The sequence below is a fragment of the Lampris incognitus genome, chromosome 18, assembly GCF_029633865.1.
Source record: "Lampris incognitus isolate fLamInc1 chromosome 18, fLamInc1.hap2, whole genome shotgun sequence".
NCBI lineage: Eukaryota > Metazoa > Chordata > Actinopteri > Lampriformes > Lampridae > Lampris > Lampris incognitus.
This window is the reverse complement of record NC_079228.1, coordinates 29,331,479-29,351,449: the sequence shown is the minus strand read 5'-3', so window position 1 is coordinate 29,351,449 and position 19,971 is coordinate 29,331,479. Positions and strand designations below refer to the sequence as shown.

General features: G+C 42.0%; 1 protein-coding gene across 2 annotated transcripts in view; it reads right to left on the bottom strand.

Annotated features, from left to right (window-relative positions):
* Window positions 1–19,971, bottom strand: part of ubap2l (ubiquitin associated protein 2-like) — a 40,827-nt gene that overhangs the window by 9,204 nt on the left and 11,652 nt on the right. For both annotated transcript variants that reach the window (XM_056298106.1, XM_056298107.1), the window contains exons 9-24: window positions 19,852–19,911; window positions 19,674–19,726; window positions 19,430–19,515; window positions 16,730–16,910; window positions 16,398–16,599; window positions 15,027–15,367; window positions 14,063–14,235; window positions 13,622–13,742; window positions 9,898–9,937; window positions 8,295–8,493; window positions 8,049–8,115; window positions 7,302–7,632; window positions 6,306–6,394; window positions 6,119–6,172; window positions 5,885–5,966; window positions 3,238–3,455 (exon numbers count right to left, since the gene is read on the bottom strand). In XM_056298106.1, the coding sequence (XP_056154081.1) occupies window positions 3,238–3,455; window positions 5,885–5,966; window positions 6,119–6,172; window positions 6,306–6,394; window positions 7,302–7,632; window positions 8,049–8,115; window positions 8,295–8,493; window positions 9,898–9,937; window positions 13,622–13,742; window positions 14,063–14,235; window positions 15,027–15,367; window positions 16,398–16,599; window positions 16,730–16,910; window positions 19,430–19,515; window positions 19,674–19,726; window positions 19,852–19,911 (2,297 nt within the window). The remainder of the gene's footprint in view (window positions 1–3,237; window positions 3,456–5,884; window positions 5,967–6,118; window positions 6,173–6,305; window positions 6,395–7,301; window positions 7,633–8,048; window positions 8,116–8,294; window positions 8,494–9,897; window positions 9,938–13,621; window positions 13,743–14,062; window positions 14,236–15,026; window positions 15,368–16,397; window positions 16,600–16,729; window positions 16,911–19,429; window positions 19,516–19,673; window positions 19,727–19,851; window positions 19,912–19,971) is intronic.

Genomic DNA, 19,971 nt, shown 5'->3' with positions numbered 1-19,971 from the left:
GATGCCAACAGAAACTGAATCATTCTGCTGTAATGAATTTCAGTGTGGGCAGTTTTTGTTGGATGCTGTCGTCGACGCCAACCCCGAGACAGCCCGCATGTGCGCGCTACTATGCATGGAAGTTTTACTCCTCACATGGACAGCAGGTGTGCTGGATACTTTCTTCAGAACCCCAAAGATAAACTGGAAAAGACCAGCAGGGTCAGCAGATGACCACTGAGTGATTACACTATTGGCCAACAAAGTTATAGGCTAGTGTGGTGACACACGGCAACGTTGTACAAGCGGTTTTCAACACATTTGTACTGATTGCATGGCAACCTCGTTACCCGGATAAATTCTATAATATATTTTCCCATGTCTCACTAAAGTTCTCGTTACAAGCAAATTGCCCCATCATACTGGCCAAAAAGTTGCCCAGTGCATCATCACGATGTTATTTGTTGTCTTCACTTGGGTAACTTGCAATTACAATGATCACAATTTTAACGACCGAAACCAGCACAGTTGCATAATAACAGAAACTGGCGATCGGTTTAATATGCACGGCAATTTGCAAATGAAACCTGTGTTACATCGCTGGTTTCAGTCAATATGCAACTGTGCTGTTTATAAGGTTGGGGATACCCGCAGTGAGACTGATGAAGTTACTTAGATGTGTGATGAAATGTTTCTCCCGCTACACTTTGTATCCAGATGAACTGATCCAACTTTCTGGGAACAGCCGATAACGTTACTGTATATGATCAGAACTTGTAGCTTCCTGATGAATAACCACTTTCTTTCCAGTCTTTTACACTCTGCTTATTGTTTTTCTTTTTTTGAGTAGGTGTCATAAGGGGAGAAACTTGGCAAAGGGAACCGCATCGTCTTGCCCGCCCGTGTTGTACATCGCATAAGAGCCAAATATCCTTCCCCCAATGGTCAGTACAGAGGGCATGCTGGAGTGGACAAAGCAACGGATGAGCTTTGACCATGTGACATGCAAGCCTTCATGTAATAATAATACTGCTAAAATTCAATCCAGCTAACAATGGAAACTTTTACCTCGAAGTTTGTTGGGACTGACCTGGACTTCGTCTTGTCAAAGTATGAAGTGCAATGTGCTAAATATTTATTTGAAAATCACATAACACGTTGTTAATGTGTTGGTTTGAATAAAGTTTGTGTGTGTGTACACACACACAAAAACTTGAATTGTTTATTTTCACACTAAAGACTATCAAAGTTTGCTGCAGGTACACCTATCTGCAGCCTTGCATGACGGCCTGAAAAGACATTTTGAAGAACACCCATTTCAAACTTAGTGACTATTCCAGGTTCTGTATGGCTAAGAAAAACTACCAACATAATCATAATCAGAAATACTTGACTGATCCCTGAGGGGACATTGGGTCAAGGTACAGTTGCTCACATTCTAGAAGAGGAAAATTATATATATATATATATATATATATATATATATATATATATATATATATATATACGTATAAGCATAAGTGAAATTAAAAGAAAAACAAACATTTAAAAATATGTGCATTATACTACAATATATAAAACAGCAATATATAGAGAAAAAGATGTGAAAATATGTAATGAATATGAATGCAGTACGAATATACACCAGAGTATTGCACAGTGGAAATATCTGTTCCAGTTATAGACATCTGATACAAAATGCAAAGAGCATGCATACCCCAAGATTTCCCAGTAGTGATGGTGGTGCGTTCTCATGTTTGTTTTTTGTTTCTTTTTAAATTGCTTGGAGCCATTCTTTGCACCGTTCAACATCTGTTGGTAATCGGTGGTATTTACGATTACTCCCTCCTCTCTATGCTTACTTCTCTACTCTCCTTTCTGTAGTTGTTGCATCCAGGCACGATACAACAAGAAGACATGTTTGTTGTCAACTTATGTCATTTTTTGGCTTTCTGATCGAAGAGAAGATTTTAAGACACCATTCGTTGTACACAGAGCCACAAGAAACACCCACTTCCACGAGCTGGGCGGGCTTTGGAAGGATTTGGGGTTTGGGTGACAGAAGTTTGCACACAATGCATCCTGGTACATGTAGGCACTGCCAGTACGGCTCCACAACCAGCAAAACTCACATTTCTCTGTCAATAAAGCAAGGGCTGAGCAATTTATTGCTTCAACTGACTACATTTATGCTCAACACTGATTGGACATCCACATAAAAACCGGCGAAATTTCCATTCAAGAAAAAAAAAACCCAACTGAATAGGTATCTATAAATAGGCTAATAAAAACCAAATACCCCTTTTGTTTAAGTGTCCTCATTGCTGACTCTTTATCTACTAAATGAGAAAATGTAAATATGAATTCACTTAAGATTTGGATTGGGACATTGCTGATGTTTCCTGCAGAGACAAAAACCCATCCAGGGTGAACTTATCACAGAGATGTCAAGTAGCACTTTGCTAGTTGGATCACTCGAGGAAAATTGTGTGGGCCAACAACGTACAAGAGTCTAGGCTGCTACAGTAGCTGCGCAACTGGCTGTCCCATTATTGTTCATCTACATGCTGTTCAATATAAGAACTATGCTAGGCTCGAGCAGTGGCTTTAAAGCCAGTCCCCAGGAACCCCAAAGTATTGCTGTACTGTATTTATCTGCACTGTATTGTTTTCTCTTCAACCAGGGAGTTAATTACATTCACTTATTGTGCAAGGTATTCCAGCCATCTCATTATAAAGTTATGAGACTTGGCACAACAAGGTGAACCTGGCAAAATAATAAAAAAGAAAATACAAGTACTGGGGGTCCTCGAGGACTGGATTAAAAATCATAGCACTAGATCTATTATTTCAAAACAGGGGAGAAAATGTGAGATAATTATTGATCGTTTTATCACACAGCACTTGAAGAATAATAATCATTTATATATTTGAATAAGATATGTGCATTTTACAATGTTGCATTCAGTGTACATTCTCCACTCGTTTGATTTATTAGATTAGAGCCAATCATGTTTAAGCAATCGTCAGCAAAATAACCATCAAACACCACTTGGTGAACCAGTGTAATTAATCAAATAAAGCACATTATCATGTTTTTGCTTTTTAAATAACAAGTGGCTCACCGAATTTTACCTTTGAATTGAGATGACTAGTGGCTGTCCATGACATAAGTGAAATTTACTTGTGCCCAGAGATTGCCAACTATTTAAGTTCCACATGTTAAAAAAAAACCCCATCCAATGATAAAATTCTCACCGGAAACACAGCGGGTCCATACTGGAAGGTGTTGGGCAGGCCTGGCATACCAGTGTAGTATGGCAGACTGGTGTAGCTGTAGCCAGGTGGCAGCCCAGGGTTGAGGAAGGGCTGCTGCGTGGTGTGATGCGTTTGAGTCTGGTTCTGCTGCGTCTGGGCCAGTGTGGTGGCTGGAGCTGGCGATGATGCGTCGCCTCGACCAAACTTTGACAAGTCCCCTGCAGGTTAAGAAAACACAACACAATACAAACAACTTTATTAATCCCGCTGGGGCAATTTTTTCAGAGAAGCTTGTGAACGCAAAACACAGTAACATGCAAACAAACAAATAACACAAATAGATAATAACACCCCAGGCAATGATGAGTGACAAGTACTTTTTTAAAATGATGGAATATTTACGTCACACTGTCAGTCAACACAGAGTGTAGACAGAATAAAATGCAAGCACCAGCAGAAAATGGCTCCAAAACGCTGTGGGGTGTTATGTCTATGTCAAAGAGGACTGTGATTCTCGACCTCACTGCAGCTTTCGACACCACACCATTCATCTTTCCCACCTTGAATCCTCCCTCAACATCACCAGTAGTGCCTTCTCCTGGCTAAAAAGTCATATCTCACAAACGGTTCATCAGCATCAATAAACTGCACCTCCTTCACTGCTCCTCTGTCTCAAGGCGTCCCTACCCCAGGGTTCGGTGCTTGGTCCACTCCTGTTCATCCTTTACATGCTCCCCCTTGCTAGCATCATACTTTGTCATGGTCTCTCCACTTCCATTTCTACGCCAATGACATCCAGCTCTACATCGCCACTAAATCCATCACCACTACAGCTTACTCCAGTCTGACCAACTACCTCACTGAAATTAAATCATGGATGCAAGCCAACTTCCTCACACTAAACTGTGATAAAACTGACATGCTCATCATCGGTTCCAAATCCCTTAACAAAACCACTCAACTTCTTCCTCACCATCAATAACTCCCCTCTACCCCCCTCCCCACACATGGAATCACTTGACGGCAACCTCTCCTTCAAACACAATCAAATCACCAGAACTGCCTTTTTCTATATATAAAAAAAAAGTATCCGTCTCTCACTCTCCTTCTCTGCTGCCGAAACTTTGACCCATACCTTCATCACATCCAGAATTAACTACTGCAACGGCATTCTCTATGGCTCATCGGCCAAAGTCTGAAAAAACCTCCAGTACATCCAGAAGTCTGCTGCTTGCCTGCTCACCCACTCCTGGCTCCCGTGTCCACACACCCCGGTCCTCTAGAACCTCCACTGGCTCCCTGTCCAACAATGGATCCAATTCAAAGTCCTTCTCCTCAAAGGTTCTGAATCACCGCAACCACGATAGGTGTCTTGATCATACAGTCATACTCGTGCACAAAAATTATTAGGCTGACAGGCCCAGCAGTATGCAAGATTAGCAGTGGACAGATACACGTACACACAGACAGAAAAAACATCGTTTTTCCTGCAATTATAAGACTTTTGCGCAGCCCCCAAGTTGACTGAACGGGACATATGGGGGAAAAAAGTTTTTCATATGCAATGCTCAAGCTAAAAAAATCTACCTAATAAGAACATTCTGCCTGTCAGTCTGTGGATGTGCAGCCTCTTAGGTGGACCCTCTCACGAATGTGACCAATATGAACTTTTACTTTCCAAAAAGAAAGGTTTGCCATGTGACCATTTTGGTCTGAGCTTAACCCTGTCTTTATTTTCATAATATAATAAAGCTGGGTAAACTGTTTACGGTTGTGCATGTGCGACTCACATTTAAGGCTGACTCAGATCAGGCTGCAACAAGAATATGCACCACTTCCTGTTTTGACTGCAACCAAGAGGAAGTTGTTCCTATATAACTTTTACATTTTTTGCATTATCAAAATTCTTTTAATAACTTTTGATCATGTTGCTGCACGATCTGAGTCAATCGTAGATGCGAGTTGTGCATGCGCACCACTGACTTAGACCAGGCAGCAACAGAGAGTAGTGTTGGTCAAGCGAGCTAGAGTCAAGAGGGAACAGTGACAGGGAAACAAATGTTTTTCGAAGGTTTTCAATCACTGCAACTACGAGTGGTTCTTCATCATACAGTCATAACGGTGCACAGAACATTTTAGGCTGATAGGTCTAGTAGTTTGCAAGATTAGGCACGAACATACACGCATGCATGTGCGCGCGCGCGCGCACACACACACACACACACACACACACACACACACACACACACACACACACAAAATCCCCTTTGGCATATCCGCCTGGCGAGGATAATGAATAAAAAGTACTAAATGTATTCCCAGCAGATTGGTACAGGGGTGGTACATATTCCAATGATATGACTAAACTGCAACATGTAGCAGCTCATCAGTTACAGTCAGCTGCAGTGGTCTAGTACTGGCTGTATCTGGTAATTACTGCCATAGCTGTTCTGGCACATGTTCACACCCTGTATCACAATGGAAATGCATAACAGGGTAAAATGTGTGCATTGTTGGTGCATACTCCATCAGCTACCAAGGTCGGGAAGGCAAATAAGCAAGCAGATAAATCAGTTTCATAAAATGTCAGCCTTCTCAGCAGAGTGAATAAACTTCTAGAAACGGGAGACACTGCAAGAGGGCTCACCAGAATATGGGTTGTTGGTCAAACTGCCCTCTCTGCCAGTTAGTGCCGTTGTAGGGGTCGCAAACGGGAAGCTGTAGTAATCCTGATGGCATGCAAAGGCAGAGTGAAAATGATCAAACTTTCTGCAGATTATGAATTAAGTCATAAATAATTATCCATGACTTGTGTTAACACTGTTTTGTAGTAGTTAATTCTACATGACAACAGTCATTCCTGTCACAAATTAAAACTCACCAGAGGTATTCTGGTCTGCAGCATCTGCAGATCATCATAGCCATACACCTGGTGCTAAGGAGAACAGGTTATGTTAGAAAACAATACCATTTAAAAGACACCAGGTCTCAATATGCCTGGTGGGAGGCAAAGATTAGTCTTTGAGAAATTAATGTCACCAAGCCTTGTATGGTGTTGGACAACTTACAGGGTAGGGGTGCAGTAGTCCAGGGGCCATGATGTATGGGTTGGGCAGCAGAGGGGGCACCCCAGGGGGAAGGTTTGGGGGTGCTTTCCCTGTATTCCAAACAAAATACACATGAAATCATACAAAATAAAAAATGTCAAGCTGTTGATAAAGCCAACGTTTATTACAACTCTTGATCACATTTTTCATGAGTACTACATAAAATCATAGAAAAATAATGAACAATTATTTGCCAAGATGCCAGTTTGGAATAGAAACTAATGTAGATAAACATGTGTTATTCAAGAACATGCACAATAGTGTATTGACTAGTGATCTTATTTGTCATGCTTGGTAGCACTGGAAAATCATCATCACTACCATTTTTCTGCTTGTTGACAGCCTATGCAGACCAAATGTGTCAAAGTAAACATGGCACTGCAAACCCAAGATACAAGATTGCATTCCGCTAGTGCATTTTTTTCTAGGAATTACTTTTACGCTACCAACACCAAAGTGGGAGGTAGTGACTGTACTAACAGGGCTTCTCATTAGTGTCATGGGTGGCAAAAATATAAGTAAATTTTCAGAGTGGGCGATATAATTAGTCAAGAGGTCATGCATTCCACCAAAAAGGACAGATATGCTGATTTTTCACCTGAAAAATTGTCAAAAGTCTGTCAACTACTATTTCCAATGCTTCAAAGCTGTTACTGTGTACATGTTCCAGTACATTATTCAGCTGCTGCTGTTGGGCATATTATGTTGATGTCTGGTTGTTACCAACAATAAAAACACCCTACTCATCAAATGTGATGTCGTTAATATTTGGCAATTGCCAGCAATATATTTTTTTAACACCATGACAAAAAAGGCAACATTAAGCAGTATAATCAAGCACCAGTAATCAAATAAGAGGCACCATATCAGTGCTGATATCAATAAATTCTCAATGATACCCAACCCCACCCCCCACTTCTGTTGACTCTCTGAGAAAGTCTATACCCCAAGACTGACCTGAGGATGCTGCTGAGCCTCTTGAGGATGAGGATGTTGATGAAGAGGGTATGGCCGAGGCTGCTGTGCAGACAGGGGCAGTGGCTGCAGCAGCTGGGGGTCCCATTGAGGCAGTGTTGAGGCCCATAGCCAGACTGCTGACGGTGCCCATTCCAGAGGGGGCTGACACCGTGGAGGAGCCCCCTGAAGATACCTGAGGGGCCCCCAGAGACACCTGCGCTGCAGCTGCCACTGACGTAGAGGAAGTGGGGACAGATGAGGAGGCCACGGCTGAGACAGTGGAAGGGAAGGAGGAGGAGTGCAGGCTGGAGTCGGCATCTACGCTAGGGTGCTGCAGAGACGGAAGGAAGACAGAGAAGGATACAGATAGGATAAATTAAATTAAATTTCCATTAGAGTGAATAGATAAGTATCTAACACACTCGCCATCACAGGAAATGCAGTTTCACAAATGCTCAGAGAGGCAGATTATCCCCCCCCCTTCCCAAAAACAGCACACAACCTAGCCCCCGTTCCAGACACAAAAATAAAATATAATTTTTGTTATAAAGTATCTTGTTAGGATCAACATTTGGATCAACAAAATAAACAAAATGACTCCTTCTATGGCTGTCCAGTTAAAACCGGTTTAAACCAACGTTTGTAATGCAACATAGTTTTCTCTGAAGGAGCCTCTTCCCCAAGCCTTCCCAAGGCCCATTAAAAAAGGCTATTAAAGACAGACACGTGTGCATACACATCGCTCACCAGTAAGCTTGAGTTGGATGTCCGGACTGAAGATGAAGCAAGACTGTTCTGTTGTGATGGGAGAGAACTGGAAGAAAAAGAGGATTTCAGAGCCTTTCACTTATGTAATTAATACATATCTATTCAAACCAACTCATTCACAACTTTTCAAAAATAAAATCAATCTCACTCTGAGAACACGAAGTTGCAGGTGGATCGATGTTCCTGTTTAATTTCAATAGTGGATGAAAACAAGACGTATCTTACTTGTTGTGCTGAGGTGGGGGGATCGTGCTTGGGGGCAGATCTTCACTGTGCCCCAGAGCGCTGAGGGATGTCTGATTGGATGTAGTCAATAAGGAGGTGGGACCTGAGCCACTGTCTGTCAAAGTGCCCATACTAGAGGCAGACACCGGTGCAACTGAATCAGAGGCCGGCTTCACCGACACTGCAGAACCTGCTGCAGCTGAGAGGGGGAGAGAGGGAGAGGGAGAGAGAGACAGGCAGACAGACAGAGAGTGAGAGAGAGAGAGAGAGGGAAAGTGAAAATAACTAAAAACAAAAAGCCTGTACAACTAGTTTACAGATAAAATACAGATTTGCTTGCAATCAAACTAGGGATGCACAATATATTTTTTTAGCATCATCATTGCAATGTGTATATGCGCAATAGTCACAGTAAGAAGTAAGGCAAATTAACTCAAACACCCCATGCCACTACTTTTTGCTGCTTGATACAAAAGTAAAACTCGCATGGTTCTCATTTTCCATGACTAATCTATAAGAGAAGTCTATCTGATAGAGCATAATTTACTCTGATTTAAGGGTTCTTGGATACATGAAGTTTGTTGGTAGTGAGTGACATTCAGGCTCTGCATGCACAGCAAACTACAAATCACAATCATTCTTGATCAGTTTATCAAACAACTAAAGCAAATGAGCGAGGAACAAGAGAAAAAAACACAGCAAAGGAAGATTTGGTTGCAAAGAGAAAAACGTCAGCTGTATGGATTTTTAAAATTTCAAATGATCTTTAAGACCAGTTGGTTTTTTCTTCCTTCTCTCCTTCATTGTCGTTTTTATTTTGCTGAAGTGCCGACTACATATTGTGAATTTTGGATCGTGCATATTTTGGAGCGTTTATTTTCAACCTGTATCAGGATGCACGTTTGTCCACTGTTGATCCTTCTCTTGGAACTTTCAGGCAATGTGATTTGAGCTGTGCTCACCGCTAGGTTCAACACACATCTGACTAGGTTGTTCGGGGAAGTGGTGGAGGACAGAGCAAAATAGGCAGTTTTCAAAACTTCTGGCGGGACTTTTCAAAACTTCTAGCAGGACAAGTTCGCCATTTCGTCTCGATATAAGCATAAACTTGTGTTGAACAATTCAGGTAATTCTGACACACAATATTATCTTTTCCTCCATTTTGCCTTCTGTGCCTGGCTGGCTGCCTAATTTCTATTGGCCACATAGGGCATGAGCTCGCCGAGTGGCGCTGCACCCGCGCTTTATTTGCAGCGAAAAGCAGTCATACTGTGGCACAAGCCATTGGAAATAATGAGTTTCAGAGGGCAGCAGTGCAGTAGGACGGCCACATATTTATACACTACTCTTCAACAAAAACCAAAGTCTCTACAATTCTGTTTTTTTAATTATTATTTTTATTTTCTATGCAGCTGCACTCCAACAAAATCACTCCAATCATTATAGAATGATTATTAATTCTTTCCAAATAGATATATTCAAGTCATCTGGCAAAAATTCCTGTATTTTTTCATATCACAGAGAAAAAATAAATTGTAATGTGAGTTTTATTCCAATATTGTGCAGCCCTAAATCAAACGATTACATTTTTTCTGACACTCACCTTCCACAGATTGTGTTGTCTGTATTGAATTGAAGCCGTTCTGTAAAAAACAAAACAATAAAAAAAAAATGCAGTGGAGATCAAAAGGTTTGTATGGAAGCAGCACATTGATAACTATATAGGGATGTATGGGGGGGGGGGGTCTTGGCAATAAATCCCCATGAACCCTCTTTGAAAAGCATAGCATTGTAACTCTATGTTGGATTTGAGACAACTGGCACATTTTAATGATCATGAGCAATCACGACCTAATAAACTCAACACAAAAAATAATGAGGAGATGATCAAAATCATAACATTTCAAGTCAGCGCACAACTCATTCAGAAAACCTGTTCTCTCTCTCTAGATCACATTAATATCAGGTAAGCCCCAATCAGGACTCTGAGGCCTAATCACCTATTTCTTTTATAATTAATATTTCATTTGATATAATAATAATAATAATATCACCATCATCAAAGAGAAAATTTAAGGTTTATAATGATTTATTGAGAATCACTCTTAACAGCTTTTGAGTATTGCAAGAGCAGCCAAATGTACCATCTCAAACTGCAGCGCGCTGCCTGCAACTCCAACCCATGTCTATTCACAACATGAAATTTCCAAGCCAACTGTGTGTGGTATTACATGATGCTGACATTAGTTTGGATTAGCATGGTGCTGATGGTTGGGACAAGAGATTTTTCTGAGAGCAAACTTGTTAATCAATCAAGTTTAAATGCAGTAGGCTACAAACTTTTCACCATGCCAAAACAATCGAAACTGTCCAGATGTGAGTAAAAATAATGTTTGTTTTTTGTTGTTAAGTGTGCTGGATAATCTAGTTTGTGTGCAATTTTTCTTTTATGTACTGGTGTGTGTGCGCATGTTGATGCAAGTGAGACAGGTCGAGATTTGCATTCATTTGGTTCTGGAAACCGAAATACTGGGGCGCTCACGTGGCTCACCTGGTAGAGCGCATACCACATAAGGTTGAGTCCTTACCGCAGCGGCCTGGGTTCGAATCCGGCCCGGGCCCTTTGCTGCATGTCATCCTCTCTCTCTCCTGCCTTTCCTGTCTCTCTGGACTATCGCTATCTAATAAAGGCGGAAAATACCAAGAAACAATCTTAAAAAAAAAAAAGAAATTGAAATGCTACTACTTTTGGCTGCTCCCGTTAGGGGTCACCATAGTGGATCATCCATTTCCATCTCTTCCTGTCCTCTGTCACACCAGCCTCTTGCATGTCCTCCCTCACCACATCCAAAAACCTCCTCTTCGGCCTTCCTCTTTTCCTCCTCCCTGGCAGCTCCATATTCAGTATCCTTCTCCCAATATACCCAGCATCTTTCCTCTGCACATGTCCAAAACATCTCAATCTTGCCTCTCTCTTGCTTTGTCTCCAAACCATCCAATTTAAGCTGTCCCTCTAATATAATCATTCCTAATCCTGTCCTTCTTCATTACTCCCAATGAAAATCTTAGCATCTTCAACTCTGCCACCTCCAGCTCCGCTTCATGTCTTTTCGTCAGTGCCACTGTCTCCAAACCATACAACACAGCTAGTCTCACAACCATCTTGTAAACATTCCCTTTAACTCTTGCTGGTACCCTATGGTCGCAAATCACTCCCGACACTCTTCTCCACCCACTCCACCTTGCCTGCACCCGCTTCTTCGCCTCGCTCCTGCCCTCTCTATTACTTTGAACAGTTGACCCCAAGCATTTAAACTCATCCACCTTGTCACCTCTACTCCTTACATCCTCACCATTCCACTGTCCTCCCTCTCATTCACATGTGCATTCCCTCTTGCGCCTACTGACTTTCATTCTTCTTAATCCTACCTCCACTTTGAACCCGTCATTCTTACCTCACCACTGTCACACTGCCCTCATACACATCCTGCACCACTCTTACATACTTCTCTGCCACTCCCGACTTCCTCATACTATACCACACCTCTCTCAGTACCCTGTCATATGCTTTCTCTAAATCTACAAAGACACAATGTAACTCCTTCTGACCGTCTCTATATTTCTCCATTAACATTCTCAAAGCAAACATCATATCTGTAGTGCTCGTTCGTGGCATGAAATCATACTGCTGCTGGCTAATCATCACCTCTCCTCTCTTAACCTAGCTTCCTACTCTTTCCCATATCATCATGCTGTGGCTGATCAACTTTATACCTCTGTAGTTTCTACAGCTATGCACATCATCCTTATTCTTGAAAATCTGCACCAGTATACTTCTCCACTCCTCAGGCATCCTCTCACTTTTCAAAGATTGTATTACACAATCTAGTTAAAACAATCTAGTTTTGGAAACCGAAATGGGGAGTTTATATACAAATGTGGCACTGGTAGAAAGCATTTTGAGCCAGTGCAGATAATTGTTTGATGCATCATTTGTGTATGAAGTGTTATTAAAGCCTTGAGAATCTGCAGGGCTCAAACAAGTGTTGAAAGGGCAAGTAGCCTACAGCAGTGTTACAATATTTATTGTGTGTATCAAAGGGAAGATATTGGATCGCATATGGCTTGCTGGTTGTGATTTTGCAAACTTAAGGGGCAGATCAAATTTATTTCAGAATGGGCTGGCCCTGGTCTGTGGTTATTGTATGCGGAGCCTCCGAACTACAAAAGCACATTAAAAGATCGGTTAAGAAGACTTGGGATTTCAAAGACTGCCAATGGAGTCATATGAAAAGAAAATCATCCAATACCGATCTGGGCTCCATCCCTTGGTAAAAGCAAAGATCTCGTTTCTCCATCCCATTAAATACGCTTGAATCATTCATGACATGTATGTGGATTAATAGCAGAAGGTTAATCTAAGCTTTAAAACCAATAAGACATGGACTGTAAAAAAAATGTAAAAAAAAATATGAAACAATACCACCGAAGTGGATTTCACTCTTTTTTTCTTTTTTAAAAAAAAATTCTAAGTATAATAGAATAGACAGGTTGTTTAGAGGGTATTATGAAATATGATTGGCTATGACACAATTAGGATATTAAGATTTCTGACCTTGAATGATACAATTTGGAAATTGCCAAAAATGTATTCAAATTCTGATTATCTTCAACTGCAACTGCCTAAATTCTCATCAGGGAACGGCTAAGCATTACCAGCCCCCTTTATTGTTGGCCACTGTGTGAGCTTCATTGGAGGGATATAGGCACCACAGGGGCACAGATTATAGTTAATGAAGGAGGGTTGAAAATTAACCACTTTCCCCCACCCAAATTATCCCAGATCATCTAGAGATGTGAACATGCTACCACCTAGTTACAAGCCTTGAGTTAGTTACTCAAGTATGCTCTAGAGAAGTGGTTCTAACTCAAGTCCCCAGGCATCAGTACTGCTGGAGCTAAAATTCTGCCAGTTAGTACATTACAGCACCTGTTGCGCCAGATAGAAAAAAAAAACTACCCAACTGGACAGCTGTATACCTGCCACAACAGCTGAATGTAATCAACTACCTGGCAGAATAGAAGCACTATGGAGGGCTGGACATATTTGTTGTTGTTTTCATTCCAAACAACCTTGAAATGAGCTATTTCAACGATTAACACACTTTCTGCCAGATGGAGAACCGATTAGTGAGGTCACTTTGTTTGGAATGAAAACCTGCATAGACATGACCCTCAGTTGTCATGATTGCAAACCACTGCCTATATGGTATGAATGCCTCATGTTGAATGTTTTATAATTGGAAGGAGGGAAGCTGTGGCCTCACCTTGGGCTGCATATCTTTCTGAGGGGAGGAGGAGACCGAGGGGGGGTAGCGTCGTGTCTGGGGTGCTCTCTGGTCATACAGGTCCATTTGGTTAGGGTTGGGAAGAGCTGGAGCCGACTCACTGGAAAATAACAGCATACACAAAAACGGAGAAAAAGGTTAGTATATTTTTTTATACTCCGCTATGCATGTCCTATTTTTGTTTGACATAATTTCAGATCAAGACTTCCATATGCATGAGCAATCAAACCTTTAGTCTCTAACCCTGCCTCAATCAAGGCCGACTTATGGAATGGTAAAAGAAATAAAAGTATAAAGTAAAACTGAAAAACAGAAAAGTTAGTCTGTAATGGTTTTTTTCGAGGCTTTTCCCTTTCTTATACTACTCACTTCACATTTTCAATTTGCTTTTGCAGCAACTTGTTAAGCAGTTTTACGAACCTGCTGGGACTGGTGTAGAGGATGTTCTGAACCTGGTTGGCCGGTGTGGCAGTGGCAGGGGTAGAGTCATATTCCGGCAGCACCGGTTCTGACCCAAACTGTAGCGCTCCAAACTGAAGGTTGAGGCCAGAGATATCTGCTGAGCCAGGCATCTCCACCGCCATCGCTGGAATCTGGAGGAGCAATGGGAAGGCTGTTAAATAATGATGACGGCAAGGAGTGCTTATGCAGTAGGACCACAAACAGGATGTGACGTAAGATCAATGAAGATTAGTAGACTGTAAAATTCAACGTGTGCATGATATTGTTAAGAGTTATATGGGTTGTGGTAGACACTTGTGTCCCTTTGAGGCTTTTAGCCAAAGAACACTTTAAAATGTTACAAAGGCTCAAAACATATTGGCCTGTTGGTTCTCTGTATACACATCAGCTTATAAGAATCAGAAACACTTTGTCATTTCATGCACTTGCGCACATGAAATGAAACGAAACATCGTAAATCATGTCCAAAGATAAACATCGTCACTAAATGTCACTGCACTTGGGAGCAACAAGTTCAACTTTCTTTTGATTTCCTACGGTTCTAAATTACAGCATTTCATGCTATCGACAGACTCGCATCTAAGAACACGATGTTCAGAACCTGGGTTCAGGATGTTGACCGATGTTTAGATGTTTGCCAATAGCAGCTAGGCAATGACTTTCAATGGGTCAACGGGGCTGCAACAATACCTCTAACGATTAAAACAACACTACCCCCCCCAAAAGAAAAATCAACTACAGGTGAAATGTGTGCCATATGTGCAACAGAATGGAACAAATATGGTAAAGTGTGGAAATAAATTGTTGTTTGGGCCCACATCCAATAGTAAGCAGTTTCAATTTTAGAACCAGGAATCTCCAAATCCATGTTTTTCTGATTTACTTTTCTTATGTCATTGAGAAATGACTGAAATATAGCCACCTTGGTGCTAATAGAGGTCCGCTTCTTCTGTTGTTTGAGCTTGTGCTGCTGCAAGGGCAGGGGACTTGAACCCTGGGCATCTGAAGAGCCCGGAGAAACGTGGTGTCCCATGGAGGGGATGACTGTCATTTTGGGGAGGGAGGAAGCAGGAGGAGGTACAACATGAGGCGATGGTGCCGTCTGTTGGGTCAAGGAGGGAGAGGAAGAAACAGCAGAGGAAGGAGGCAGGCCCTTGTCCTGCAGGAAGACATCCAGCATGGAGGGAGTGGAGGTGGCGGTCTGGTAGGGTTGACGCTTGGTGAAGGGTGTGTGGACTGCAGACTCTGGCTGAGTTTTCATATCTAGACGAGAAAGGGAGTTTTATCAGTTCTCATTTTATTTGTTTTTGAACCACTATTTTAAATCGTTGATTTCATGTCAGTTTTTGATTTGCTCTGTTAACTCTACTTTAAATCTATTTGTTTCTCTCTTAATATTTTTGTACAGCACGTTGTGCTCTGTTTGAAGCGCTATAACAATAATACAATCTTACCCCCTTTCAAATTACTGTTATATTTTATGTGTTTCACGTAAGCAAACCAGCAAGTCAACCATATTTTCAACACTACACATATGTTATACAGACAACACACCATTAACTGCCAAACTACTGAATAGTCTGCGTGTCTCCAAAATGCCGTTGAATTGTGCAGGAATGTGTCTGCTAGTGACAATCCGTAAACTGACGTCTTTATTTGCCATTCATTACAATCGCGGTATATAGCATTGTTATTTGTATTTTCTTACACAATGAAGCCTATTTTGATGCTGCTCACTGAGGTAGTGATAAACAAGCAAGTAAGGGCAGTTTTCAACTCACTGATTTCCCACCAGTGGCATCACCAAAAAAGAATTTCAGCAGTATTTCAGAAGACACACCGACTGCTCAATATTATGGCTACTAATGGAGTGTAATCCTTACAACATATTCATGACACTTTAACCAGTTCTTGCTACATTTACATGTATTGTGTGACCAACTGGTATAAGCAACATGGGCTTTTTTAAGGACTTACATACCAACCATAACTACAGAGCTGTATTGAGTATTCACAAAAAGGTCACCAATACAAGTAAATATTTTTCTCCCTCAAAAAGACATGTAACACTCTTGTTCAATTGTCACAATCTTCCAAATCTTGTATCAAAAGTTGAGATAACTTTCAGCATGGAAAAAGTGTTTTCAAACTATAAATATTTAAAAAGGATCAGTAGTGGAGCCATAAATGTGTCAATGGGTAACACTAACACAAACACAGGCTGGCGTTGTGAACAGATAAATCACTTCAGTCCTAACTTTGGACTTTTTGCCAAAGCAGTGTGTTCCCTTACCATACTGCCCCAGTGTAGTTGCGCTGGTGTCCCAGGAGGATGGGGCTGTATTGGGAGGTCCTGTCTGGGAGTGCTGGGCAGCTAACTGGGCTAGCGCCTGGGCCGTCTTATACTGCTCCAGGAACTGGGAACCAGTGGTGGTCCCTGTGCTCCCTGCTTTAGGGTCCCCAACATCGCCAAAACCCTTGCCAAGCATACTAACCTGCAATGTTGGGAACCACAGGAAAAATACAATTAAAATATCACAACAATTCTAAAGATAAGTAACACTTTTCCAGTCTAACATAGAACGCCTAACACAACTGTATTGAAACTTGCTCTATGGGTCTCACCATGCCATGCTGAGTGTAAGGGGTGCTAGATGGTGTCTGGGAGAGGGGCACCCCTTGCTTGGAGTTGCTGAAGACCAGCGACTGGGACAAGGAGGGGGGCTGAGCAGCTTCCATTGGGGGGTTCTCAGTCTCCGAGGAGGAGGATGGGGGCGTCTTGCCCAAAAGGACTGCCAGGTCAATTCTACAGTGAGGCAGAAGAGACATCAAGAGACTCAAAGATTAATTCGAATTTAAATAACCTCTATGGGGATTTTTACAGCAGCAAAAAACAAAACAAAAACAAAATTAAGACGAATACTTGAAAATTTAGATGGCATATCATAAACAATTGGGCTGTGCAGAAGCGAGAGAGAGAAAAAAAAAGTGACCAAATCTTATCCTGGTGCTACCAGTGGAAAGTTAATTGAGCCCCTACCATTGAAACTCAGCAAGCTACTTTTCAAAAAAAAAAAAAACTGTTTGGCGGTCACTCAGACAGAAATCAATACAAACATCACTGATTTTAATTTGGTCCGTGCAAATAATCATTTGCATGGGCTACAAAGTGTAAACAACCGTGGAATGATTGAATACAACTGAGCCACTCAGTCATAATCCATGTTGGGGTTTTTTCCCGGACCCCCCCCCCTTTTCTCCCCAGTTGTATCCGGCTAATTACCCCACTCTTCCGAGCCATCCCGGTCGCTGCTCCACCTCCTCTGCCGAGCCGGGGAGGGCTGCAGACTACCACATGCCTCCTTTGATACATGTGGAGTCGCCAGCTGCTTCTTTTCACCTGACAGTGAGGCGTTTCGCCAGGGGGACGTAGCATGTGGGAGGATCACACTATTCCCCCCAGTTCCCCTCCCTCCCGAACAGGCACCCCGACTGACCAGAGGAGACGCTAGTGCAGCAACCAGGACACATACCCACATCCGGCTTCCCACTTCTGCCTGTAGGGATGCTCGACCAAGCCAGCGGTAACACAGGGATTCGAACCGAAGATCTCCGTGTTGGTAGGCAACGGAATAGACTGCCATGCCACCCGGACGCCCCCCATGTTGGGATTGTTTTTAAGATCTGCAGCTATAAAAGGCCACCTTGTGTATGTTACCAATGGAGAGCGTCTCCTTAAAAATAAGTCAATCTAGGAACGTTTTCTTCCTGCGATGCAGTTTGAGTGGTGATTAGTTGTTTAGCTGCATCTGGGTGAAAACCATGCTGTTTTCAGTAATTGTTTATGTCACACCTCTTATTCACATATATACTAGCCTGTCCATTCAACTATGTGGAGGAAATGCCATTCTATTCCTGACCCACATCCATTTCCCAGTGACTGGATAAACATGTCATTGCCCAAGTCACACATCTCACGGACCGGAATTCTGACTTCACCACTCAAAGTATCAACAAGCGAAGACAACGGGCCTCATGCAATAACTATATACACATATCTGTTTGTGTAGTGTGCATGTGAACCATTTTTCTCTTATTTTGAGAGATCCCTCCTCTGTTGCTCACCCTGAGGTTTCTTCCTATTTGTTCTCCCCTTTAAAGAGTTTTTTTAGGAGGTTGTTCCTTATCCAATGCGAGGGTCTAAAGAACAGGATGTTGTATTGCTGTAAAGCCCACTGAGGCAAATTTATAATTTGTGTTGTTGGGCTATAGAAATAAAACTGAAGAGGTTTGTTGGTATGGTAAAAATTAAAGTTCTAGTTGGTATATAGAGTCTTTCAAAAGGGGCAGTCCATAAAATCATTAATTTACTTAACTAAAAATACATGCTTACTTAACAACTAATAGTGCCAATGCAAATGGGAATAGAAGAAATAAGCCTATCTACCACAAACACACACCGCGCTCTCGCATAATGAACTGGTGAGACTTTATCAATGTCCTGGTATAATAAACTTCTGATGAAGGATTTTTATTACTTTGTCAAACACTTTGACTTTTCAACATGTAATGTTCCCTTTTTAGATCCTCTATATGGTGGCATGTCTCCATTTAAAAAGGCAACACCACATCAGCTCTTCAGATTCCTATACATATTTCTTTTTGCACAAAATAATCAGCTGTCCATATATGGTCTTAGGTGATAATTAGGTACATGTATTTTTGCTTATGCAGATCACTGATACAGTCCTAAGTGGTTAGGAAACATGTTCACACTGAACAACCAATGTGGTCACATAGGAATCTGACCACCTCCAAATGTGGTTTGGTGATCAGATTCTCAATCTATCTTAGATATGTTCATAGCTGTATTTTTAGCTGTCCATCCATCCAGCCGTTATCCAAACTGCTTATCCTGCTCTCAGGGTCACAGGGATGCTGGAGCCTATCCCAGCAGTCATTGGGCGGCAAGCGAGGAGACACCCTCGACAGGCCGCCACAGGGCCGCCACACACACACATTCACACCTAGGGACAATTTAGTACGGCCGATTCACCTGACCTACATGTCTTTGGACTGTGGGAGGAGACCGGAGCACCCCGAGGAAACCCACACAGACAAGGGGAGAACATGCAAACTCCACACAGAGGATGAGCCGGGACAACCCCTTAGGTTGGACTACCCTGCAGCTCGAACTCAGGACCTTCTTGCTGTGAGGCAACTGCACTAACCACTGCACCAGCAGGCCTGGTTTTTAGCTGTCCAATTGTGACCCAATCACCTGAGACAGATTTTAATACAAGGTATACATGGGGCCCAACCCACCTTTGTCCTTTAGTAATGGTAACATTCTCCTGTGGAAGAGGCATGGAGGCCACACTTGATGCTGTGAATATCTTGGTCTCTGACAGCTACAGAGGAAAAGAGGAGACAGAGAGATGTTCCTGGTCTACATTGATCAGCAGACTGCATTGACAACTGCCAAATCTTGACTGGTAATTGTAAGTGCTCAATAAAGCTTGTGTCTGGAGTTGAAGCACAACATCTACTTGAGCTCAGATATACTCACATCTTCATTCCAGTCCTCAGTGCCCCACTCTTCTGTTGCAGTTCTCCAGGCACCTAGGCATGAAAGAGAAAAACAGTTCAATACAAAAATAAATATTGAGCAAACAGAGCTTCAAACAGAATAAGGGAAAGGGAACTGGAAAAAAAAAATCATAATAATAAAATCAGAAAAGGTTTACCAGGAGCAGAGTCGAACTTGGGCTGGTAATTTGTTGCCTCTCCTGCAGAGTATTCCAGCCCTGGATATAAGCACAGGGGAGAAAAGATCTGATGATCGTCTCACACAAGAAATTAAACAT